Source organism: Rhodnius prolixus, unplaced genomic scaffold (assembly GCF_049639745.1).
Source record: "Rhodnius prolixus isolate KJV_2025 unplaced genomic scaffold, Rpr scaffold_5, whole genome shotgun sequence".
NCBI lineage: Eukaryota > Metazoa > Arthropoda > Insecta > Hemiptera > Reduviidae > Rhodnius > Rhodnius prolixus.
The window spans coordinates 28,066,642-28,093,624 of NW_027411624.1; the positions used below are offsets into that span (position 1 = coordinate 28,066,642).

The following is a 26,983-nucleotide window of genomic DNA, read 5'->3' on the forward strand; positions in this document are numbered from 1 at the left end:
TTTTACTTGCATTGAACTAAAATGCCCATTGCAAATTCACACTACTTCAGATTTATAATGTTTATTAAAGAGTTTGTCGAGACCTGTAAAGCTAATATGCTTTGTGGTGGTTCTGGGTTCGATTCCCCCAGTCTAGGCCTTAAATTAAGATTAATAAAAGGAATTTACAGTAAAGTATGTTTGCTAGTCGCCTCCGTCCATGACACCTAATTGGTAGTTGGACGTAAAGCCCGCCTGAAAAAATAGGCAATTACTTTACTTTACTTTTTAAGAAGTTTGTCTGTTGGTAAAAAAAATGACGCTTTCAAAAAAAAAATATATATATTTATTGTACATTATTACATTAATATCTACTTATTCTGCATGTACAGCTAATATGAATTGGTCCCTTTCATTAAATTAAATACTCTATACAACTTAATTTAAATGTTCTATATTCCCATAGGTTTCTTTATTTAATGCACCAATCTTAATATCAATTTTATTTTTTAACACAAATAAAAATTTGGCATTTAAAAATAAAATATTGTGAGAGGGACCTCATCGGTTTTCAGAACTCTTAGGAAGAGCCTGTAGTCTTGAGTTTATGCCTTCCTAACTAAAAGTGTACTTAAAAAAAGAAATGCCACCGTATGTATTTAAGTTAAAATTCAAATAAAATTTATAAAATATAAAATACAAGCCTAAATAATACAAAAATAAGTTTTTAACAATAGAAAGGTCATTTTATAAATTAGGATTTGGTTTTCTTACTAAATAAAAATAACAATATCACAACAATGTAAAACAGTAACACAACAATAAATATTTGGTAGAAAGAAAATATTGAGAGCTTGCAAGAAATTACCTCCTAGATCTTGCTAAAACTTTTTCCAAACTTTTGCTAGTATCCAAACCAAATGCGTCTATACATCTGCGATCCATTAGAGCAATTCTAGAAAAAAAAATATTAAAAACTAATAATTTTTTATTAATTCACTGAACGCTGACTTATTTTTTAAAGAATTGTTTGTTTTTATGTATTAAACAGAAAGATGTAGCTTGGATGTCAATTTAAATTCAATGCTATCGGAATTGTTTTATTCCATACATTACTTTTGGGCTTAATACAAATTATTAAACATTTAACTTCTTACGTTTTTCAAATTTTGATTCGAACATAAACTACGGGAAAAAATGCATCCTAGAAAATGTAAAGTTTCAGCTTAAAACATTCACTTTCATTCATTTTTAATAATGTTGATTTGCTACTGTTACACCTTTTAGCAAGAATCGAGGTTATCTAATTAGCGCGTTCAAAACTTTTAAGTTCCTAAAGATAAAATTCATCATAAAAAAAAAAAGGGTTATAAAAATAATACCAAAAAATACATTTATGAGAAGCATTACACCAAGGTAAGGGTGCCGTGGGCTAGGTTTCAAGTCACCTCTAATCTTTACAGAAGACATATCCCATACCTAACCTAGCAAGAATTTGTCACACTTCTTTACAATATGGATGGACAGAATTTTTTTTTTAGCCAGCTTGTTCTCACTATTTAATCCGGGACATAATGAAACGGCGTTGAAATGTTTCCATCAATCAGAAAATATCTTCTACATCTTGAGCAGTCTCCTTCAAGAAGCCTGGTATGAGATATTTTCTGTATTACGACAACAGGTCATTGATCACCTCATACGAAATTTTGCAGGTAATTTGTAAAAATTCCATTATCTCTTCTGATAGTGCAGTTACTTTTGGTCGCAGTTTATAATTTTAACAAAGAAATCTAACAACCTACACTGGAAGATAGAAATACTTTTTTACTCACCTTCCTCCGGACATGGCCTGCAGAAAATTCCAATAAGAAGTTCTAAGGTTCAATGGTTCTACGATAGCAACGTGAAACAATATGGCTGTTGAGAGAGCATGAAGAAATACTGGAGCCAATGGTAACTCTGGTACATAACCGTTTTCGCCAGCAAAATTGTAAAAAATCTAGAAAACCAAATTATTGAAAGGAAAAGACGTACTCCTTATAATTGCAAGGATTTTTGTTTACAATTATTAAATAATTAATTTACTTATTGTATATATTTATGAAGATTTTAAATAATAAATTTAAAAAAAAAATTATAAGATTTAAACAATCAGTCCAATTTACCTGGAATGTTTTCCACATGAAGTACAAAGCAATGGAGTTATCTCGATAGAAATAAAATGACAATCCAGCTACAAAACCAGCTGGGAAAGCTATAAGTTTATTATCACAGTCAAGTAGTCGTCTTAGAGCACAACTTACTCCCTAAACATAAACATACTATTAGTATTAATTGTTTTCATTAAAATAGATACAAGATTTTTCTGGGTACAGAATCCGAGTAAGCTGTTATACAGATACCTTCATAAATGGTACTCAAATAAATTTTACCAAATATATTAAATTAAAAATATGCTGTTACCATTGATTTTATCCTCCTCTACGTATGCTTTCCTTTTTTTCAGGTTTGCTTCTAATTTTCATTCGTCATAAGAGATTAATTCAATCAGTTGTAAAGAGACGTTGACTTGCATTTAGAATGTTTCTGTCACACATACACTTACTGATCCAGTCAGTCCATTAAATGATATAATTACGGTTTAATTAACTCTTCCGAATTTCCGATTTGCGAAGAAAAACTTAATTTTAGACACGGAATATCGAGCATGTCTATGAAATTGAAAGTGGGTCCAGTCACATGATTCTAATTACAAGGTTGATGGTGGTGTTAGCAAGTGTGGTGTGTAACAAAAATATTGCAATTAGATGTCTAAATATCTGTACTAAACTGTTAAATCAACCACTAATAATGGATGAAAGTAAGATTCCGTTCAGGAATAAGAAAAACATATGTGATTCGTCAGATAAAATCAACGATATAATGGGCCTAATCATATTTTCAACATATACGGTACATTTTATTTTAAAAATCTTTTATGAATAAGCTTGTTTTAATTTGAAATCATTAATTTAATTTAATTCAAATCATGAGATCGATATTTAAAGATTTTATGGCAGCTTTCTCAGGAAATCTTATTTTGCACAAATAGGCCGACAAAGTAAGTAAAACAGTAAATCTTTAATATTTAGATTTATAAACTTTAAAACTTCAATAGGTAAACGCTTTTTGTTTAAAAACTAAAGTGAAGTAATTTCACGCTTGTTTTATTACGAACGTAAAGGATTAACTACAGCTTTGTTGAAAAACTCGACGTTTAGTTTATTTCTTGATAAAACATTAAATAAATATGTAATATTAATCAAAAAAACTTTAAAAATATGTGCCAAACATATCTATGTGAATTCAAATGTGATAATAAAAGTTCAATTTTCGAATAAAAACTTTTATCAATTAACTAATTTTTTCTTCATTTAGGCGGGCACATCTGAATACCTAGAAGGATACATCCTCGTATGAAAGGAAAATCTAAAGTAGAATTCTAGATCTTAGTTGACTTTACCGCAAAGTAGACTTGAACTTGGAATCGCTTTACTCTAGAGCAGCGTTTCCCGAACTTTTTTGACCGCGGCCCGGTACGAGATTTTAAATTTTTTCGCGACCCACCTTATAAAAAAAACATTTATTTACAAAACAAATTTTATTTTTTAATAAAAATAAATATTCAAGTTATTTGTTTGTTTATTTCATACACAAAAATTGCATAATAATTATATAACAAAAACGTAAGTAATTAAAGACAATCCATTATCTTCATTTAAAACTTAAAGTAAATTTTGTTTTACATATTTTGACCTTAGTGCGAAGGATGATGTTGTTTTACATCACATAGTAATTTCAAATTAGGACTTAATGATGTTAACTTTATTCTCAATTACAGTTTCAGTACAGTTTCAAACACTTTATTAAGATCGGTGTCACATGAAATTTCAATTAAATTATCAACTTCTTGTTCACTAAGATTAAGCATTTCTTCCTTTTCAATATCGACAGAAGGCACTGAATGACGAATCGAAATCAGCCAATCAGAGCATCCGAATTTAAACGTTCCGGTAGGAAACGGTGGTAAAGGGTTGCCACCTGCAGTACTTGAAAAAGTTTCGAAAAATATTAAATTTAGAGCAAAATGTTATAGATATTTTGTGTTTTTACAATTTTTGCCACTACCCAGCTGAATTTTTCTGCGGCCCGGTGCCGGATCGCGACCCACACTTTGGGAAACGCTGCTCTAGAGTAGTATACAGTACCGCTGAGCCCATCCTTGATGACTACTTTAATTCTATTAATACGAGGTGTGGCTATTAGATAACGAGACTATTGCTATAAAACATTTTATTTTAAATTTATACATATTTAGTTATTATCACCTTCAATATACACCCCTCCCCTACCACTACAACGCTCGAAACAGTGCTGGAAATCTTTTTTTGTGAGCTCCTGCATGACGCGTGCCGCTTTTTCTTTCACAGCTTCAACTGACTGAAACCGTTTTCCTTTTAATGCAGATTTGACTTTGGGGAACAGATAAAAGTTACATGTGGCCAGGTCAGGCGAATAAGGCGGATGTGGCCTAAAACTGGGATGTTGTACTTGGCTAGAAATGTCTTGACAGGCAATGCAGTGTGAGCCGGCGCGTTGTCTTGATGGAGAACCCATGACTTGTTCTTCCACAAATCGGGTCGTTTTTTTCCTTACTCTTTCACGGAGTTTAGCAAACACCTCACGGTAGTAATGTTGATTAATTATAATCGATATTTTCATCCGTTTTGGACGTGGAAGGGCGACCCGGGCGGTCATTATCACCGACGTCTTCTCGGCCATCTTAGAAACGCTTGAACCACTCAAAAACTTGCGCAAGTGATTAATATTGATCGCCATAAACTTCTTTTAATAAAAGATAAGTTTCAGTAGCGGTTTTACCAAGTTTCATGTGAAATTTCACGACAATTTGTTGCTCTACTACATGTGTAGTATCATGTTTTCGGCAAAAAGAAACTAACGACCCCGTCAGATAGATTTCTCTACAAACACGTGAGACGCTGCATAGTTCTTCTGTAGCAGCATTAGTCTCGTTATTTAATAGCCACACCTCGTATCGCAACATATATTAAAAGCCAAAACCGATCGATTTTCGAGAAACTATGTAAAGTGAAAACAAAAAAAAAAGAATATTTACTGCTAACTTAAATTACATATCCGGAGGGTTATTAGTTATTACTAATAACTTAAATGCTGCGTTTGAGATTTACATCATCACAATAGTGAATTACATTTATATTTTTAATATTTATTATATTTATACTTTGTACTAACTAATAAACAAAGTAAATAATTCAAGAATACGGCCTATCGCAATGACACATGAAAAAGATAAGATGAAATAAATTAATATTGATTACTTACCCGGTATAACGTAGCAAACAATCCTAAACATAAACCCAGATTAAATGTTTCCATTCTCAAGGGAATATCAAAAAGAAGATTAGGCCTCTTCGTTATCTTTTTAAAATTAATAATTACTTTAATAGCTACTTGTACAACATAACCTTTAACAAATTTTTGGAATCCGCTCTGAAAAGGAAAAGAAATATTAAATTTCTTGTTTTTTCTTATATTAAAACCATTTTATTCTTTTCTTTTATTTCCTTAATTTCCTTTGTAACATCACCTAATATTTCAGCCTATCTGGCCAACTTCAGAGACTTTTTATTGAAAAATTGCAGTTTTAAGGGTTTTTTTTTACTTTATTTATTCCTAACTCCTTAAATATGTAGTTTTCTAGAGGGTTGGCCAGATAAAAACAAATAATTATTTCTTAGGATGCCATTCGTTTCGATCATTTATTTAAAAAGAATCTTCAGTGCTCTAAAGATGAATACATTTGGTTCTATCCTCACCAACCCTCCGGAACAAAGTAAAAAAAAATCCTTGTTCAATCCAAGTGATTAAGAATAAATCAACATTTATAAATTAATAAAAATCAAACATTCACTTGATGTACTTACACTAAAAGCATTGTGAACACAACTATGGTAATGAGGACAACAAGAATGTAGTGATAATGACTTTAATTTGAGTATTTTTGACTTATACCACTGAATAATTTGTTCATACAGGCTAAAATGATTTTTGTTAATTTCCTTTTGATCTGATGCCAAAAATACTTGCTCATCTTGCTTTACATAATCTTTCTCTTCGCTAGGTCCGACAAGGAACCTGCAAAATGAAAAATTTATATCAAATTCATGCTAAATTTCAATATGAAATTACTAAGATATAAAGAAAAGTAAATTAAATACCTAAGTAAAGAATAAACTGCATCTTTAGGAAGGCCATGACCTTTGTAAAAATATAATAAGTTACTAATAGATAGAGCAAAAATTAAAACTTCACCATAACGGATGGGTTTAACCAACTTTCTGGAAACAGCCATTCTAAAGAGAGTTTCCGAGGCCTGAAGATATCCAAAAAGAAAGTTTATGACAAACTTAACCGAACTATTGTATCTAAAAAAAAAACATTTAACTCACAAACTTACCACATTCGTAACGTACAGACTGAGAAGGGCTCTTCTTGATGGACGTTCGATCAATATTGATAATATACTTGACAAAAATGATGGAATGAACGACACAGTATAGAAATTATAATTTCCAATAATCCTTCTAAAGGTGAATTTGGAAAAAATATATCATTAAATTTTTAATTTATTTAAAATAATAAATGATAACATACCATATATTTTATAAATACTACATATATTTTAAACAAATTATTATGTGCAGAGTTGTCAGCAAAATATTCAGTTAACATAAAATAGTTATATGTAATATCTAATTAGGCCCTTCATGGGCTGTGATAAAAAGTACTTACTATCTAATACTGGTTAATCTCTAAAAAGGCCTAATACAAGTTTTATTAAGACCAGCCCAATAACTGTATAAATATCATTTAATTTGGAAAAAAATAAGTAATAAAAAAATGTAGAAAGCTGGCCTACGCAGACGATGAAGATATTACTGGAAGATCTTTCCAAGACGTTAAGAGGACGTTACCTAACCTAGTGAAAGCAGCTGAAAAAGGTGTAGCTCCTTGTAAACGAGAATAAAACCAAATTCTAGCAATTTGGTGGGCTGGCAAACTATCCACCTCTCGCAGAATAAGGTCGATTGAGTGGACTCATTTTTATGGAAGAAATATTCTTTTACTGGAAGCAAACTTAGACTAGAATCTCAATATCTTCTGAAAAATGGAAGAAAGACTGTTTAGTTTCAAAACCAATGACTCTCGGACAGCTATGAGAAAAAAAGAAGTAGGAAAAATGAAAACGGATTCTCTGAAATTCCAGATCCAGATTTCTTTAAGACTTCCATAGGTTTGACACAGCTCTCTTAAAAATCTTATGACCTTCGCCACTGTAAGAGCATTTGTCTATGGGGAAGCCAAAAAGCAACGAATGGTCACACTTCAACTGCTGAAGCCGAATATGTGTGGAAACCATGGAAGCGACTAAAAAAATGCGTGTACCTATATAAACAGTTGACGGAACTAGGTAACCTCCAAGATCCTACTATAACTTCACTCATAGTCAAAAGAGTAGTCAAGTTAACTTATAATTAAAATGGAATAATGGGACACATTGCGACAAAGCATTTCATACATTAGGCGAATACGGATGTAAAAACGCAAACTCTCCATGTAAATTTATGTTAACCGTGTCCTGTCTTTCTGAATTTGCTTAAAGAAAAATATCATCCCATGACTCTAGAGAAAGCGTATTCGTCCAATTATCGATGGCTGAGAATGGAAATTGCAGGTACCATTATATAAATTTAGAAATCATATGTGCTTTTAATGCAAACTTAGAATAAAAGTCTGAGTAAGAAACAATTTCTTTTGTACTGCCTAGCTCTAAAAATTCTGTTTTATAAATGTTATTTTAAATTTCTGAAGCTTTGGTTCAATTAAGGGAACTAATTAAAACCTTCTCAATAACTAATGCATAATAATTTTGCTTTGTGATTTCATTTCAATGACACAATTTTCTTATAATTAGCATTTACATTTATAAATTCACTTTTGAACAAACGAATTTCCAGTTTAACAGATTATTTATTTTTTGCGAGAGTACAAAATTTACAGCCTCGCTATTATCACCAGTTCACACAATGGATGCCGCAATTTTATAAGAAACCTAACTACATTATTATTTTATTTTAATTACATGTAAAAGCACGAATTTCCACATAAATTATTCTAATTACACAATTATGTTAACAATGTAAAGTAAAACATCCTTGGAAAGGTACTTCAATAGGCCTTTAAAAATGTAAATTAAACAAAAAATTACATAATTTTTGTTTTATTTATAGAATCATTTATATTTTTATTGTTTTTCATCACTGTTTTCTTCGTACACTATTCATTAAAGGTTCAACTTATTCAGATGAACTATTGATATCATTACACAATGCGGAAAGGGCTAGTAAATCATTACATCACACTGTTTATTTGACCTCATCTTCATATTTTTTGTAATCCTTTCAAGGCAACATGAACGTGACTTGACACCCGAAACAAACTGATTGTTGAAAACAAAATGAGAATGTGCCGGGAAAAAGTTTTGTTTTTTCCTCATATGTATTCCAGAAAAGTCATAGAGCGGCAATAAAATTGCCCAATTGCAATTTAACAGAAGGTTTTTCAAGTACGGGTTCTCAAGGATTTAAAGAAAAATAGAACGTTGAAGCACTTCACAGAAATATTTAATTATTTCGAAACTTCTAATTTTTGTGTTTTGGTTTCATAAGAACATTAACCGTTCAATTTACTTAAAAATTATGTTATCTCCACCTACTGACCTTATTTTGAACAAGATAGCCTTAACCTCAAATGTTTTGAAATTAAATGAACTTGTAATTCATATACGAGTAATCTGCATGACTTAAAATGAAAAGGGTAAAAAAAAATATTTTCTGGGTAAAAAACCCAGAAAAATCGAATGCATTGCATAAAAACTGTCTGGACGGACTTATACAGCTACTAGAATGCTTCTAGCACTTTAAATGATAATTCTGAGTTTCAAACAAAATTGAAGTTTTACCTGATCAAGCAAAGAACTGCTGAATATCCAACTCCATGAGATGTTAAAAATAAGCAAGACTGAAGAATCCCTAGCACTGTGTTCTTCAAATCTTTTTTAGTAGGAATTTTTCCTTTGAATAATAAAGTAAGCTAAAAAAAATATATATAATTATGAGTTATATTCGTAGTAAACATTAAATCTAACCCGTCCAAAAACACAAAAAAACTTACTGAGTAAGCAGCAATGTATATCCTCAGAGATTCTTTAATGCAAGGGGCCAACAATGATAAAGATGCCAGAACACAAGAATTACTCCAGGGATGAACATATTCAATGCAAGTAGTGTCAATAGTTTGACATTTACTCAAAATCATTGTGGATTACATATATTTTTTATATCAATATTGCTAACTCACTATTACAGATTCGATTCATTCTGAGTTACATAAAAATTAAGCGCTCTACAATTTAAGAAGATCCTCACTTAACGAATGCACAGTCCACAACCAGTACAGGCCCAAGCCTCGAGCAGTAATAACGTGGTTGACGAATCAAATAGTACTACTACAATCTACAATGGTACCTACCATTAGTGATGGGCTATATGAGCGAACGAATCCAATGGTGGAACGAGTTGATTCAAATCCTTATTTTTAAAATAAGTGATTCTGGCCAAAAAATTAAGGCAAATTAAAACGAAAATAATTAATACTGAAGTGACAAATGTTAGACTGAAATACAATTATAACTAACTTGAGGCTATCATTTTGGAGTCACTGACATATTCTAACTATTAAAATCAATCCACACAAGAATAAAAAACCTGACAAACATACTGGTGCTTGGAGGGGGCATAAGTTCCAAGGTGTTTTTGAAGATTGCCAATAATTATAAAAAAATAATATAATTTATTTCGTTTACTACTTAAAACTATATATAAAGCTTTATGTTAGGAACAGTATGTCAGTATGTTGATTTGTTCATAAAATAAAGTAAACAATATTATTTAGAAAGTTATTTCAAAAGTATCAAAGTAATAAAGTATCATAAAAACATCTACACACAAACACCTTTCGAAAGGTATACCATAAATAGTGGTTATTTCAAAAATTGTGACATAATTTCTTATTAATTGCAAAAAAAATAGGGGTCTAAACAGCGTCGGCATTATGAAAGGAATTCACCTACCATAAGAATATAATTGATCAGAAACATCAAATCTAGTAACATTTTTTGCAAACGTGTAATTTAATAATTAATTAATTAAGTTTATTCAAAAGTATAAAATTTAAAATATAAATAATAAAATAAATTGGCTGCTTCAATCTGAAAATTATCATTACTCAATGAAGTAATGTTTTTATAAGTAATAACCATGAAATAAAAAGGGTTCAATCCAAAAATTCTACAAATTAAAACTACCGTTTCTAAAGATATTTTCATCATACAGGAATTAAAGGTATAAATTAAAAAATTGAACATAAAAATTAAAGTTAAAAATTTTAAACGGATTAGACTTTTAGAATGAACTCTTAGCATTGTAAAACATTGTGACAGTAAATTATTTAAATTTGAATTAGGCCGTTGCAATTTTACTTTTATACTAAACTTTTTCTAGTGAAGTTATACTTACTGCCATAGAGTTATAAATCATTGGTTTATTTAGTTTTCTTTTCAACCAAAATAAACCATTTTTCATTTAATTTCCTTAAAACAAGTTAAATTTCGTCCAAAATTATTTAATTTTTATTATAAAAGCTACAGAAATACATATGCCATCTAGAACTGTTGATAAATTATTATTGATAAAAAAACTTAAATCAGTATAAATGAACGTAGTTTAAATAAGAAGTAGCGTTGCATGTCCTAAATAAATGCTTTTAGAACCGAACCTTGTTTTATTAATTTGACAGTTAGCTTATTTGTCAAAAAAATATTACTTTTCTTTGGTTTGAACGTTACCTTCCATTTTCCTAAAATATTTAATGTTTTGCCATATTACCCTACTAATTTTTTTCCCCCACTTATCTAGAATAACTTCTTATTGCCAACATATTTAACCCACAAGGTGCTGCCAACCAAATTGTTTAAAATGTGAAAAAAATTCAATTACTTTTTAAGATAAATAATTCCTTAAAATGAAATGTGTATTAAAATTATATTTTTATTTAAAATACGTTTGCTATGTAAATACTATTTTCAATAAAATGATGTATTTGTTGCAGTCGTGATTGGGCATTGTAGGTTGGTTTCTTTGCACTATAAAAGCAACCTAAAACGTCAACATAGCCGTGCTGGCAGCTACGTTGTTATAACTTTCATTTCAATAGTACCCTTACAGGAAGAAACATTTCAAAAGAGCTTGAATCTTAATTTTTACATAAATAATGGCTCCTAAACAAAGGATGCGTTTTGCAAACGAAAAAGCTAGCAAGAACGTTACACTAAGGGGAAATGTTCCAAAATCAACTGTAAGTATTTTCTGACTGTTCATGTACATGGATGTTTTTATTTCCTCAGTGTTTAGATTTATTTTAAAATTTGTCTCTTCCATCTTTAAATTCGTTTTTATCAAAGCATATCTAACAAGTGGTTGTTAACAAAATTTTCCCCCGATAGGTTCAAATTATAATAAGACAACTTGATTTTTTGTTTTTTATATGTTTTGTTTTTTTAAATCTAATTGAAAATCTTTGTTATTAATATTAAATACTAAACCTCATAGAATGCCAAATTCTAATGAACAAGGAAATTTGAGCGTAACATATGTTAAGAGTTGACCTTACAAATTTGTTTTAGCATTTTTTTTCTCTTTTGCTTTCAGAAAGCTGCGGATGAAAAATATCCAGTCGGCCCTTGGTTATTAGCACTGTTCGTTTTTGTGGTTTGCGGATCAGGTAATGTATTATTCTTTTTAAAATAAAAGTTACATTTGCTTTACCCACCTTGGTTCCGGATATTTTTCTGTACTACGTACATCACTTTTATTCTTTCAGCTGTGTTCCAGATAATACAAAGCATAAGGATGGCATAAACATGAGTCTGAATCATTTTTTTTTACTATACCGAAGTAACAAGAAGTAAATTAGCACAAGACCTTGTGATACTTGTTTCCCACTTACATCATAAAGTTTATTAAAATTCTTAGTTTTATTTAAAATTCCAAACAAAAAAAGGGAATTTTTTTGTATTTTTTATTTCAAATGCATTTATTTCTGTAAAAAATTATTTTCCCCCATTCTCTTGCATTATGCAAAAATGTAAATATTGTAAGGATATAGGACTTTGTTATATAATCAAGCATTCCAATAATGTGCATTGACATTAAATGACATTTTGAAAAGGAATAAATTTGTATCATATACAGAAACTAGTTTTTTTTCCCCCCCTTCATGAAGTCAATAATAGGATAGGGGAGATATCAATCAAAGAATAAAATAATAAAATCTACAAAAGGATGTTTATTTTGTGGCACACATATAAGTTTCATATCAGTAAGCCAAAAAAAAATTATATATATAACAGCATCAGCTATGTACTCATTTCCAGGTAAAGTGGGTTGTTGTTTAGTAAAAGTGCAAGTAAGTGAATTTGTAAAAAAAATGAAAGAAAAATTAAGTTAATATCTTCTGGAGAATGGCACTCCAGAGCCGCTTCCTCCACCTCCGCTACCTCCTCCCATGCCAATTCCTGCACATAATCATACAATTAACCAACCTTAGACGATCTGAATAAATGTATTATAGGGACCTTGAATAAGTTCTTTTTTTTTTTTTTTTTTTTTTTTTTTAATTAATGCTTTACTTTTAACATTTGTGAAAAACCTTTTATTGAAAATATTTTCCATCTCTAGCTACTACTTTTCCCTATTTTTCTGGCAACATTTGAATTCCACGTTGGAAAAATGACATTTCTTTTGAGGAAATACAAGAGTCGACCCATTTTTTTTAGCATCTTCATGGGAATGGAAGTGCTGTTCAGCCAGGTCATGTGCCATCGAGCGAAACAAGTAGTAATCAGAAGGGACAATGTCTCGTGAATAAGGCGGGTGATGTAGGACTTGCTACATGTATTTCCAAATAGGTGTGGCCGATCGTTGCCACGTAGCAAAATCACTGTCGGTGTTTCTACACGTATAGAAGCCGCTTTTCTGTCCACGCTCGGCTCAAACGCATCAATTGTATCCGATATCGATCTCCCGTAATTGTTTCCTGCGGTTTTAGCAGTTCGTAATCAATTACGTCCAGCTGATCCCACCAAATGCAGAGCAGCATCTTCAAACCATGGATATTCGTCTTTGCCGACGATGTTGATGCATGGCCAGGCTTACCCCACGATCTTCTACGCTTAGGGTTATCGCATTGTATCCACTTTTCATCGCCAGTCACAATACGATGCGAAAAAAAACCTTTTCTGCCGTTGAAGCAATTGTTCATAAGTGAAAAGACGCCTTTTAACGTCTCTCGGCTTCAACTCGTATTGGCATCCAATGTTCTTGCTTAATGAATTATTCCAAATGCTTTCAAACGTTTAGAAACCGCTGAATGATCAACTCCTAATGAATCTGCAAGATCAGCTAGCGTCTGACATGAGTCTTTATGATTGAATACTTCTAATTCTTCACCTTCTTCAAACTTTTTCGGTGCGCTAGAGCGTTCTCTATCATCAAGATCAAAATCATTATTTTTGAAACACCCATACTAATCTCGGCATGTTGTTTCCGACAGAGCATGGTCACCATAAGTCTCAACAAGAATTCGGTGTTATTAAAATAGTGCAATAAAATTCCCACCAAATATTCTTTTTTTGGCACGAAATTCGACAAGTTTAATAAAATATTAGGTAAACTGTTTACAATATAGGGCTCAATAACACACTTAAATAAAAGATTGATTGCAGTATCTCCTAACTGATAAGTCACCATCTCATTACCGTACTCACGTTTACTCAGTTCTGCCAACTTTTGGCAAAGAGCGAGAACTTATTCAACGTCATATTAAGTATAAAGTAACATCTTACTTCGGCTATATCCATTTCCACCTCCTCCATAACCACCCCTGTCATTGCTGGGAGAGTCCATGAACAGTTCAATGTAACGGTGCTGCATATGGCTTTTATCCTAAAACAGATAATAATGATATTTATTTTATTCTTTGCGCTCCTTTGATTATAAAAAAAAGCTAAAAGTCAAAACTGTGCGTTGATGCTATGAAAGTTCATGCCCAAAATAATTCCCCAAACCGTGGCCACTTAAATGTAAACTATCTGGAAACATATTTTATTGTTATAATTTCTATTCTTATTAGATTACATTTTTTTTAGACAAGTGGTTGATCTTCTATTTACGTATATAATATAAGAAAAATAAATACATGCATATATAAATTAATGAGAAAACAATATTATCAATTTTACGACGGACGGCTGATAAGTGGACAAGGAAAAAACAAGATAAGAAAACAAATTAATAAAAGCTGACTAAAGTGATTCATTTCATGAATTTAGCTAAATAACCAGTGATCATTAAATAGTTTATACGATACATAAAATGTATAAGTGAGACGTATTTACTATAAAATGAATATAAAAAAAACTCATAATTTTGTTAACAATTCATTGCTTTCTTTGATGAAATACCGTTACACTGATTTTTGACTTAATGGCGACTATTAAACAAGTCTATAGCTAATGTAAAAAATATTTAAAGAACATTGTAGGAATACAGGCTGCGGTATTACTAACTTTAATAAACCGTGAAAAGTATTTCTCTACTTAATCTAGCCCAATTGAATGCATGAAATGAAAACAAATGCTTCAATTCACTTGAATTTCAATTGGGCCATTACTGATGTAGTTCTTGTTCTAAACTACTCTGCTAAATTAATTTTCAAACTAATAAGCGCAAACGAACATTCACAAAGCAGCTGATGCGTTAAAATAAATAAATAAATTTTGTTTGAAAATATTCTGCTTAAATGGCGAACAATTGCAGAAGAATTCTATTATTACAATTTGGGTGGCGCAGTAGCAATACTTGGGTCACACAATATATTCTCTTAGGGTAAATTTAAATTGTGAAAACTTATGAGCATGCTCTAGCTTTCTAAGCTGCCTGTAGAGTACCTATACAAAGCAAAAGCATTTTTACAATTATTTCTTAGGAGACCACAGGTAGGACCAGCTAGTTAATTAGTTTCTGGTTGAACATTCAGGTGGGTTCTAAAATTCTAAAAGAACAATGCTTTTTGGGCTTAATGTTATGTTAAAGAATTTGAAATGTCACTAAAATTGTTTAAATTTATCGAAAGTCCTGATATATGCGACCAATGTTGCTGTTCATTACAAGACACAATTTACGTTGAAAGTACAAAAAATCTGAACGATACCTTGGTCATAGCTTTGAGAGAATCCTCGTGAGAGCTGAATTCAACGTCTGCTTCTCCTGAAGGACGCCCCTGATTGTCATAAAGAATCCTTATACTCACAGGAATGATCGGTCTAAAAAACTGAAAAAAGAAATGTTAAACATTAAAAATAAAATGAAATTTAATTTAATATTAGGAAATAAATAAATAAACTGATCACAGAACATCAAAACTACTAATCCTCTCTTTAGTAAAAACTATTTCTAATTTAACTACTGTAACAATTTGTAATTCCTATTCGATTCGAGTGTTTTAAAAAGATTAAGCTTTTCATTTATTTAGAAAATTATTAAAATATTGTTTAATTAAAAGTTTTTAGAAACTTGACGTTCATTAATCAAGGCAATTATTTAAGATTTAAACAATATAAGAATAAATATAATAAATTTAAGTGCTTTATGCACTTTAATTTATTATGCCAATATTATTATCCTCATTAAATATTACTTCTTAATCCGACCAGCAGCAAATCATGGTGCTTTAAAAGAGCAATATTAATTTAGGCAAGTTTATTTTCTTTCATTCTGTAAGATTTTGGACTTTCATCTATTTTCAAATTTTATGTTTATGTAGGAAAATTTTACTTCAATTTATGAGACATCCATCATCTGTTAGTATTTTTCACTAAATTAAGAAGGTAACTTGAAAATCCAGGACCTGTAGGCCACATTAAGAAAGGAATCAAAAATGCATTGTGCAAGGAAATCATTAACTTGTATTTATAAAATGGAAACTTAATTATAATTAACAGCTAAAATTCTAGTTGTATTATGTTCTAGCTCTATAAACAACTTTATAGAATTAAGCTATAAAATTCATACTAAAAAATCTTGTTTGTAACTTAAAATGGCTTCCTCTCCGCACAATTAGATTTTATTTTTTTTAAAAAAAAGCTTTATTGGTTTTGGTAACCATAAAACTATCGGGAAGTAAGATAAATTATTTTGGATTTAGTGTCTCAATGTAGCCATTCAAGGGGTATAACTGGATCCGGTAGTTCAACCTGAGGGAATAGTGCACTCAGCTGTCAAAAGAATTTCTTTTCCTTCTCTGAGAGGAATTTGAGATCACTGATTAAGGGAAGTCGATTGAGTGTTAATTCCAGATTTTGTAGTTGGGAGTCATAAAAGGTGAGGAAAAATTTAGGAATTTTAAAATATTTCATCGAACAGCTTACACCGTCTGTTCTGTGTTCTGTAATTTTTTTTTTTCAATAAGATGAAAACAATTCCTCAAAATACTAATTACCTGCGCCCAACTAGTACTAGACCAGTAAAATTGTAAGGAATAACAGAGCAATGCTTACTAAAAACAGATTAAGGCAATCCCAATTTTCATTTATCATGTAACGGCACCCAGCTCTCAAAAATGATCATCAGTTACTTTAAAAGATTTTTCTTTGGTTTTAAGTAGTTATTGTCCATATTCAGTGAATTAACTAATTCCAAAATAACATTAGGAAAATACTCTAACGAAACATAAAAATGAGAACTAACGAGTTGCAGAGAACTACGTCGCTTAAAAAAATAAAGTAGAACTTTTTAAATTTTTCGCTTTTATAAATAAACGTTAAACGTAAATTAATTTTTCTAAATACTTAAGTTATAATGTACATATATTTATCTATATAAATGGAACTTAAATAAACACAAATAATGCGCTAAAAATATAGGTTCTCTCTGGATAAATGCTACTCAGGCTCAGCTCAGGAGAATGATAACCAATGAACAATAAAAATCATAATAATACCAATATATATTTTTATATAAATGACTAAACGAATATTTATCTAATCACTATTTCCTCTAAATCCTTAGATAAATATCATGCTAATACTACAGTAAGTAAGAGAAGCCACTGTTCCTATTCTCTAAACTTCTCATCTGTCTTTAAGCCCCTGATTTGGGGCTTTCTGGTAGTATCATGATGAAACGCATGTTGCAAATTCTTTTTGAACTGCATTTTCCGCCAGGAATTCCAATAGCCCAAAACTAACTACGCACATAGGTCAAGATGTTTTACAGAAATTTAAACGCTTTTCTTGAAACATCAGGGTTTTAATTTTCTAGATAAGCGTTATAGATTGTTAAGGGATCTTATTTACTTGCAAAGATATTAATTCGGAATTTTTGTAATGCAGGAATTCGCAACATGCGTCCATAATTTAGAACAAAATTACACCTGGCCGATCTCAGTGATTTAAGAACCCATTTTTTTTTGTATTAATAAAATAGTGTCTAGATTCAGCAGATTTGTCCACTATTTTTTTTTTAACAAATTAAACTGCGGTTAATTTTTATTTGAATATAAAAACAAAGTATAAAGTCTGGATGATGTCAGCCTTCGAAATATGAATTTAATAAAATAATATTAATCTATAAACGGTACTTCTGATTACGATCTTAGCAAAACACAAAATGTACTTCTTAAAACTAAGTAGAAAAAATAAAAATACTACATAAAAAATTTATGAACTGAATCTTAAATTAACATTAATAAAGTTCGATTTTGTAAAACCTGCACAATAACAATTGGACTCACTTCTGCGATGTCAGCTTGTGTGGCCTTGAAAGGGAGCCCCCTCATATGAACACAGTGGGTAGGCGGTTGCCAGTTACCCTGAGGGCCACCTCCAAAACCGCCCCTGTCCATGTTACCCATGAGAGGCTTGATCCCTCCCCTAGGTTCACCCCAAGGGCCCCCGCTACCGCCACCCGCTCCCTGGTCCCAAGGTCCGTCGTCAAAGTCGTTGAAACCACCTCCTCCCATACCCCCCGGGCCGGAGTATCTGCTCGGGGCGCCTAAGCACAACGTTATCATATTATTGTAGAAGCATCAATGACGAACATCAGCTGAGAATTTGTCAATAATTACAATCTAATGTATATATAAACAAAATATGAACATTTATGTATAAAAAAAACTTTTTAGATGTCATTCAGATAACATCAAATACAAGATGAAATGTTGTTTCCAATTTCCCAACAGGGAGTTACCTTTGTGTGCACAATTAGTTGATTTAGGGTACGTTTACAACGGAGCTGTGAGTATAGATGATAGCAGAGATGATAACTGATAGAGTAAAATATAATCGCTGATTAGTGTGCACAACGGAGCTGTGATACATGCAACATGTCGAGTAGTGAAGAAGAGTTTTTATGTTCAGCAGCAACAAAATGGTATATTTTAAAGAAAAAACGCTTTAGAAAATATCATGTACATACCATAAATAAAAAACGAAGTACTTTGGGTGAATTTCACTACTTATATAAGAAACTTAGAAATTATCCGGATCGTTTTTTTGAATATGTGAGGATGGGTCCACCCACATTCGACTATATTTTAGAAAAAATAAGGTAAAAATTAAGAAAACTTTGGAAAAATTGTCATGGAAATCCTATAACCATAGAAGAAAAACTAGTGATTACTCTTAGGTTAGTAATGATTTGATTGAAAAAAAAAACAAATAAATACACATGAAAATAAATGTAAGCACGATTTAAAAAACAAAATATTGTTTAAAAGTAAATAATAAAATAATAACCAAAAATAATGAGTAAAGACAGCTCTAAATAATTTTTCTACGTCCATTTTGAAGCTCCGATACTGGAGTTCAGCTAGCAGAAAAATGAAAAATTCAATTCTATCATCTATGCTCGTTTATAGCAGCGAGTATGAGTCACTAGTCGCAGCTTCGTTGTGCACGCTCACATAAGAATGTACTAGGTTATTCTATAAGCGCTGATGCATCACTGCTATCATCTCCGCTATCATCTATGCTCACAGCTCCGTTGTGAACGTACCCTTACAGAACATATTTTACACAGGAACAAAAAAAATAATTGAAATTTTAATGAACTCAATGCAATAACCTTATTACAGACTCCCTTTTTCGTTTTTATCGCGGATTTAATGCTAGCTATGTTGCGATTTCTTCGAGAGCAGAAACATACTGACAGCAGCTCCCTCAAGATTGCGAATTAAAGAGGAATTTATTATTAAGGTAAAGTAACAGCGTCAACGAAACAGGATGCACAATGCTGCATTTCAGGAAATACAAATTTACGCCACTTTGGTACATTTAAGAATGCTACTCAGCAAAGTGATAAAAAAAAATAATTTAATTCCAAAAAGCGACATGACTAGGTAAAAACAATATTTTTAAATTTGTGTATCTTCGGTAACCTAGCAAGATTTTTCTGTAGACTGTAGACATAAGTTTGTGTAACCAGGGTTCAGCTGGTGGGGATTACATTATGCACTCAATATATACATTACGTTGCGTCCAGACGATCGTTTGACCCTTATTTAGATTTCGATTATGCAGCCTCAACCAGTAGGGTATTTGGAACTAAATTTAGAGGCAGATTCTGAATAATATTTGAGAACTACTTTGTTTTTTTAACGAATAATTTAAAAACTAGTAAGCCATATATTTAAATTTTTTCCTTTTTTGAATTACGCAAATCGAAAACAAATTTATTTATAAGAACTGCAGGGGCAACGTATTCAGAGGGACAAATAGCCTTTTCAGATCTGCCAATAGTGGAAATGCGTTTATCACATCCAGAAGAGCGGATTTGGCTCTGTAGCACAGAACATTACCGCCTTCAGGAACCTCTCTGTATATAAAAGTAGCTGTGAGATGCTAGGAACAAACCAAAATTAACCCAACAAAAATAAATGCTCACAATTAAATAATAAGCACCTTTTTTCGAATGGTTTTTTTTCTTAAATGCTTCGAAAATCTGTAAATGATTCAATGTACGTGATTAACCGTAACATTTTAGTTTCAACAAAAAAAAAAGTTTTTAATTTAAAGGATGAAAATCCAAGAAAATGATAAAATAATTATTAGTAGTAAAATTAAAAAAATAAGCGATTATTCAAACTGCGAAGAAAAATAGTAATATTTAAATAACTTACCTCCTCGAAAACTTCTCTGGCTACTTCGACTTGACATTCCAGAATATCTATTCATTCCTCCGAATCTTTCATTTCGATCGTACGGTGCATGACGTTGGTTCATAGAAAAACCAGATCTCATCTTTGGTCCGCTGGCTAGACGTGCTTCAGCCAAGCTGCTGCGAAATATCTCAATATACCTACATAGGGTGTACAGCCAAGGCAGACGGATAAGAGAGGAAACAGAATAAATCAATAATTCAATTATTTTGAAATGATTCATCAATAAGAAATTATAAACTAAAAAATATCCTAATCATTGACCAAAAATTTCACTAAAATTATAAAAAATAAATTTAATTACTTTATTCTAACTTTTTAAATTGTGTACTGATAATGCAAATTGATGTTACTGATTCAAAAATTATAACTAGTGAAATATAGTTATAAGATTCTAAAAAAATAAAATTTGAATAAAAGAATTGTTTTAAAAATGGCACATTTTCGTGTGCCACTCATTCACTTCAAACTATTTTGAAAAAAATAAACTAAATTCAAAAAAATCTTACATTCAAATACAAATTTATCCCTTTAAAAACATAATATAATTTGGTTTTGGAGTAAAAATAGTTTCAATGAATTAATCCAACTTCATATTAGCAAAGGTAGGTATTCTATTTTCATTCACAAAATTTATTTGACCAATGGTTTCCAAACTTTACGACTATACAAGTTGCTGAAATATAAATAGCAATAATTCTTCACAAATAGACTGAAGAATGACTTAGGTGAAAATTGATAGAAAATAATTTCTAAAGATGCAAACATTCAGGATATGTCCATTCAAAATCTATAGAGGACCAAAAAAATACTAATAGTCCATCACCAGAAGTTCGCTGCGAGTGATTGTCATCAGATATGAAGATTCTGAAGAGCTGCGCTGCGCTAAGACTTGAACCGAACTAAAATATACTCTTACTGAAGGGGAATTTTGACAGATAGTCGGTCAGTTTCAGTTTGGAAACCACTGATATCTAGTTTTTAAAACTCCATATTTACACAAGATTACCCTCCGATTAAATAACCATTAGTTGCAGATAATTTGAAAATAATATATGTAGACCAGTTTATTTTGATATCAAAACACTTAGTATTTTATCGAAATAATTTATTGAAATCTAATATTTTCAGCTCAATTTTCTTATATTTAAATATTAAGGCTTTCTAAAACGTGTAATCGTTATTTAAAGTTCTTTTTCTTCTAAAATTGAAAGCTTATAAGCATTCTTTCAGCTATTACTTGAAAGTAAATTCAAACAAGAAGAATGTTTATTTTTTTTTTTAACACCGCCTCCAACTTGCAGAAGTATCTAAAGCTATGATATTACAGCAGAAAAAAATAATACTTTGTTAGTGTAAAAGGTGACCAAGAATTACTTTTTGAGTCTTTACCAAAATTTTACTTTAAAGTAATTATTAGCAGGAAATTACTTATATATGGATTTTAAAAACAACTGCGAATTGGATTTTAAGTCTATATATAACCTTAAACATCTAAAGATAGTTAAGATTTTAAACATTAAATTCCTTGACTGCTGCAAAACGATAATAACTTAGATGCAGTTAGGCTAAAATGAGTTTTTTTTTTTTTAATAAGTAACTTTGCAAATTAAGAAATGTAAGCAAGCAATCCACTCAAAAGTCTGTGCGTTTTTTACTTAAACTCGCCTCACCTTTACAATAATACCTACTACTCTTCAGTTAAATCTCCGAATAAATAACCATAATGTCTTTTACAAATGGCCCGGTGAGAATGAAAGTGGCGTAAGTCTATTTTGAGCAGTTTTGTGATAAAATGAGTTTTGTGTTTAGCTCTGTAAAAAAAGGCAGATAATAAAAATAGCTTTACTGTTTTTGTTTTTATTATTATTATTACATAGAATCAAATTTTTTGGTGCATATTAGAATGTAATGGTATTTTAAATTATTTTAGAAAATGCAAAAATGTGACTTACTTCATTGTCATTCTCAATATATCTGGCGCAAGGTTAAATAAAGCGGCATTTAAAACCAATTTTAAGGGTTTTATTCCATAAGCCAATGCTTCAAAATGCAGAAGACTCTTCACAGAGACTCATCTTACTAGCAGATCTTATTTCAACATAACCGACTACACTATCCACAGAACTGATCACCCTGATGATTCTGCCCATAGAGGGCACTGCAATTCTAATAAAAAACTGTCTTCAACACAATCTGATCCCAACTAATCCTACCAATTCTCTTCAATCAACAGTCATCTCTCTCCCAATAAACTGAACAGACGATTCAAACTTCTCTCTAGACTTCTCGACAAGCGATGTAAACTCTCACTACAGAATAAATGACACTATGATACTGAAACCTGCCTGTACTTACGGAATGGAACTTTGGGGCTCCGCCAAAGCTTCCAATATCTATTAAATCCAATCCTTCCAGTCAAAAAGCACTCCGTCGAATCGCAAATGCTCCTTACTATGTCCCTAACTCTACCTTGCACCGAGATTTCCTTGTTCCTTATGTTTCAAAAGCTACAAGATCCCTTTATATTAAATTCCACACGTCAATCACCTCCCATCCTAATCCAGTAGTATCCCAACTTACTGCATTGCCTGAATATTCTCCAAGACGGCTGAAGCGCAGGTGGCCACGCGATCTTCTAAATGAAGTAAGTGCCAGTGCACAATAATGAACTCCTCTTTGGGAATGAGTGAATTCTCCCCTCATGTACTTATCTATAATCATGTTGTATCTATCAACAAAGCGTCACTTATTGCAGAAATATATTGCAGTTGTGGAAAGTAAAAAAAAAAAAAAATCCAAATTAAAGTTGAACTAATATCAACAATACTTAGGCTTATTTTTAGTTTTTAGTTGACTAAAACCATACAACAATTTACTAATTAATACCACACGACAATAAACTTCACCAAGGAAATAGACATTAAGAAACAATCTGGTGGACTTACGCCACTGTCATTCTCAACAGTATGAGCTTTTGATTAATTACTAAAACTTTGTGCTTCTCCTGATGGCCAATAAGTGCACTAAGAACTTACTGCATTGTCACTCTAAACAAAACAGTTGTAGAATACAAAGCTGTCGTTACCTTGATTTTAATAAAAAATGGACTTACGCCACTCTCATTCTCACCGGGCCAAATAGTTCCCTTTTTTAATATAAATTTAAAAGATGGTAAACTTTTCAAGTTGAAGTTACTTGATTTAAAAAGGGAGCAACTGCTTTGAAATGATTGTTAACTTACTAATATCACTACCAGAGCCAACAAATAAATGATAATTATAAAAACTAGCAAGTTCAGGACTTCTAAACGTCCTCTACATCCGTGAGCTTATATAGGAAGTTGTTAAGACAGAGACCTACGTCAAATAACTGTAACTAACACCAACCCGTATCAAAATATTTATCTATCAAAGGGAGGTCAAAACTGAACCATAAAAGAGCTATTGAACAGCACTTACTTCTAGAGAACCCTGCAACCAATCCTAATCACCATCTTCGAAACAGCTACACTTTTTGTTTTAACCTATTCAAAGAAATACTCTGTAGCGCTTATCAGCGGTAGTATAGGTTACAAATTGTGAAAGTTTAGAAAAACAAGGAAAAATTCAGGACTCTAATAAAAACTAATGTTTACATGAGTTTTACTAATTGAGATCTGAAGTATTTCAAACAATAATTCAATCGTCACCTATTTCCTGACCGATGATACAGTTAATTCATTTCTTTTATTATCAAACATAACGCTTGTTTTACAAAATATAATGTGCGTGTTATTCATTAATCATACTTGAACTGTTAAAAAAGCACAGACCTTTTGAACCTTGCTCTTTATTTCAATGAAAGATAAAATTAAAAATAATCACAAATTATTAAAGATCAACTCCAAATGCAGTAATTTAGCAAGGCTACATCTTTGAATTTTCCGCAAATTTGATAGGAAAAGACCAAAGCTTTTGAAACTGAAAATACAAAATAATAAATCGGGAGAAATCAGTGTTACTTTCAAAAATAAACTTTTACTGACTCTTATCCTTAAAAATTAGATTTTGTATGACCAATACTACATATTCATGCTAAATCGTAATTATATGAATGAAACAAAGATTGCTATTAACCCTTACCACCATTACAGCGAAGGTTAAAATCTTGACAAATATTAGAATATAAAAACTTTAAAAAACAACCTACCTCCCCTGTTTTTATTTAAAACTTATCAACCCACCGTCATAATTTATGAGTATTATACCATATCCATACCATCACTTCATCATCATCATCCCACCGACATCCCAACACATCTTGGACCATATATTTTCACAATATACGATTCTGTTTTTCATAGTACTGTGTCGGAACCCCACCTGTGTCCTATTTTTTCCTTGTGTTTCATCAGAGCCTTCTCAGCCGTCTCTTTGTTTACAAACTGTACGTAAGCCTCCCCCGTTGATCGCCCGTTGCTCTCCATCGCCAGAACTATCCCGTTATTCACTATCTCCAGATCTACCCAACCAAATAATCAACAATATCCACCTCAGTTAACAATACACAATAATTTTTTTTAAGGTTTGTGTATACTTGTTACTTAACTACAAGAACTAGGCAAATAAAAAAATATTAAGAACTCCATCCCCTAAGGGAATCCCATCGTTGAGAATTGGTACATGTACAATAAAAAAATAATTTAATTTGACACATGGGAACGCTAAAACCAAGGAGCATGTAATATAATTATATTGTTTATTGCATTTTGGGTCTTGTTTTGCACATTAACCATTTATTGTTTTTGAGGGTTTGACAACACAATCAACATATTGGTATTCTCAGGTACTGTTGGCTTTTAATGCCTCAATATATTGCTGAAGAAAACAGCTTATTTTTTCCAACATTCATTTCAAAGAGAAAAGTATACAGATGTATACAAGTAACATCCTAAAGTAATAATATAAAAATCGTTTAATTAATTCGGAATTTCGTTAAGAACGGATTAATTAAGATTTTTAATTATTGTTACGTATTCAGAAACATCAAAAACTTATCATTCCATTACTTATTAATAAAGAAACATGTGCATGTACCAATATTGATTCACGGTGATAATTCCCTGGATGAGATTTGAGGATGTCTATCAACTAGAAGTAATTTGGAGAATCTGTGAAACTTCGCTAACTTAAAAAAATTTACTATACAAAAATATTCTTGCAAAATTATATTTTATTGCTGCAAAAGTTGCTAATTACTACATTTTGACTTAGTTAGCGAAACTTCACTACTATTGCCCCCGTAAAAAATACATCTAACAAGCCTGGATAATTCTTTAAGGCTTTTTTAATTAAAATATTTGTTCAAAATGAAAAAAACAATAAAATTAACGAGATAAATTGATTACGAAAAATTAATAGCTTCCTCTACCTCTGAAAAAATTAGCAATTTCATCAATAGTGCAGTCAAATGGAAGTCCCCTAAGACGTACAGTTGCGTCATCCTTGCTCAGTTCCATGTTGTGTCCACATTTCTCAACTACCCAGTCCATTTCGGATTTCTTTGCTTTGAATACTGAAAATCAAAACGATTATCAAATTACAAAATATTAAAGTACAAGCAATGTGATAAATCAATGTTAACAAATCCAATTAATACCTTCAATATAACGATGACCCATGTAATCTCTATCACGTTTGCATGCTAACTCAACATCGTCCATGGTTTCCATTTCGATGTAGGCTTCTCCACTAGGGCGGCCCTGTGGCGATAAAGTCATTTGCACACCATTTTTCCCATTTCGTATGTTACATTCCGCTAAAATTACATTCATTCATTAAAATTACATTAATCAACACAACAAAACCAAACCTATATATTTACAGGTAAATATTTCATGAAAAAAACCGAAACGATCTTTTCAAGGGCATCTAAAAGTACTAGTTCTAACAAAACATTAAAAAAAGATGCATGAAATTAATTGTACTCACAGAAGAATTTTACGATGTCCTCTTCTGTAGTAGACCATGGTAGTCCTCTAACTTTAACAACACATCCTTCATTATTATTGGCTTGTCCCATTTTTCCTACAAAAAAATTATAAAATGTAGATAATGAACCTAATATTTGGGTATGAAACAAATTAGAAACAAGGGAAATATTAAGCAGCTATTAGCAAACTACCTAATAAAAATTAGTGTAATCAAATTGAAATTTTGCGCTTGTAACAGAACGTTAAATCCAACTAAATGAACTTAATTTAACCAAAGATTGATTCAATTTGGTCAGACACTACAACGAACGAATACGTTTACAAAAAGCATGAATTTCGCTAATAATTTAGCTCGAACGTACACTATAGATTAAACTCCTGCCGTTTCCAAGACCCCAAAAGTTAATTATTCGTACTTGGTTGATAATAAATAACGTCCAATTGCTACTGAACTCTGTTTAGCGTAGCTTGACCAGAAACAAAATGGCGATAACACCAAAGACACTTGGAATCCCAACAGCTTGTGAGATGACGCCCTAAAATTGTATTATTTCA

General features: G+C 31.2%; 3 protein-coding genes across 4 annotated transcripts; 1 reads left to right on the plus strand and 2 right to left on the minus strand.

The window, feature by feature from the left end:
- Window positions 1-302: 302 nt before the first annotated feature.
- Window positions 303-9,642, minus strand: LOC141458647 (transmembrane protein 135-like). The gene is made up of 9 exons (XM_074136913.1): window positions 9,295-9,642; window positions 9,083-9,213; window positions 6,518-6,644; window positions 6,279-6,433; window positions 5,985-6,195; window positions 5,383-5,550; window positions 2,145-2,285; window positions 1,812-1,978; window positions 303-934 (listed from the first exon to the last, which is right to left on the minus strand). The coding sequence occupies exons 1-9, from the start codon at window positions 9,436-9,438 to the stop codon at window positions 844-846; spliced, it is 1,335 nt and encodes a 444-aa protein (XP_073993014.1). The 5' UTR covers window positions 9,439-9,642; the 3' UTR covers window positions 303-843.
- Window positions 9,643-11,319: 1,677 nt separating this feature from the next.
- LOC141458650 (stress-associated endoplasmic reticulum protein 2) lies at window positions 11,320-12,434 on the plus strand. Its single transcript, XM_074136922.1, has 3 exons — window positions 11,320-11,535; window positions 11,889-11,961; window positions 12,061-12,434. Exons 1-3 carry the CDS (start codon window positions 11,452-11,454, stop codon window positions 12,096-12,098), a joined length of 195 nt encoding a protein of 64 aa, XP_073993023.1. The 5' UTR covers window positions 11,320-11,451; the 3' UTR covers window positions 12,099-12,434.
- Window positions 12,435-12,502: 68 nt separating this feature from the next.
- glo (heterogeneous nuclear ribonucleoprotein glorund) lies at window positions 12,503-26,963 on the minus strand. Of its 2 annotated transcripts, none has more exons than XM_074136914.1 (10): window positions 26,791-26,963; window positions 26,427-26,522; window positions 26,095-26,253; window positions 25,867-26,010; window positions 24,819-24,957; window positions 20,416-20,594; window positions 18,031-18,290; window positions 15,451-15,570; window positions 14,084-14,183; window positions 12,503-12,754 (listed from the first exon to the last, which is right to left on the minus strand). In XM_074136914.1, the coding sequence occupies exons 2-10, from the start codon at window positions 26,515-26,517 to the stop codon at window positions 12,684-12,686; spliced, it is 1,263 nt and encodes a 420-aa protein (XP_073993015.1). In that variant the 5' UTR covers window positions 26,518-26,522; window positions 26,791-26,963; the 3' UTR covers window positions 12,503-12,683. The 2 variants fall into 2 exon arrangements, with proteins under 2 accessions (XP_073993015.1, XP_073993016.1); XM_074136915.1 differs by having other exon boundaries at window positions 26,620-26,963.
- Between the last annotated feature and the right edge of the window lie 20 nt (window positions 26,964-26,983).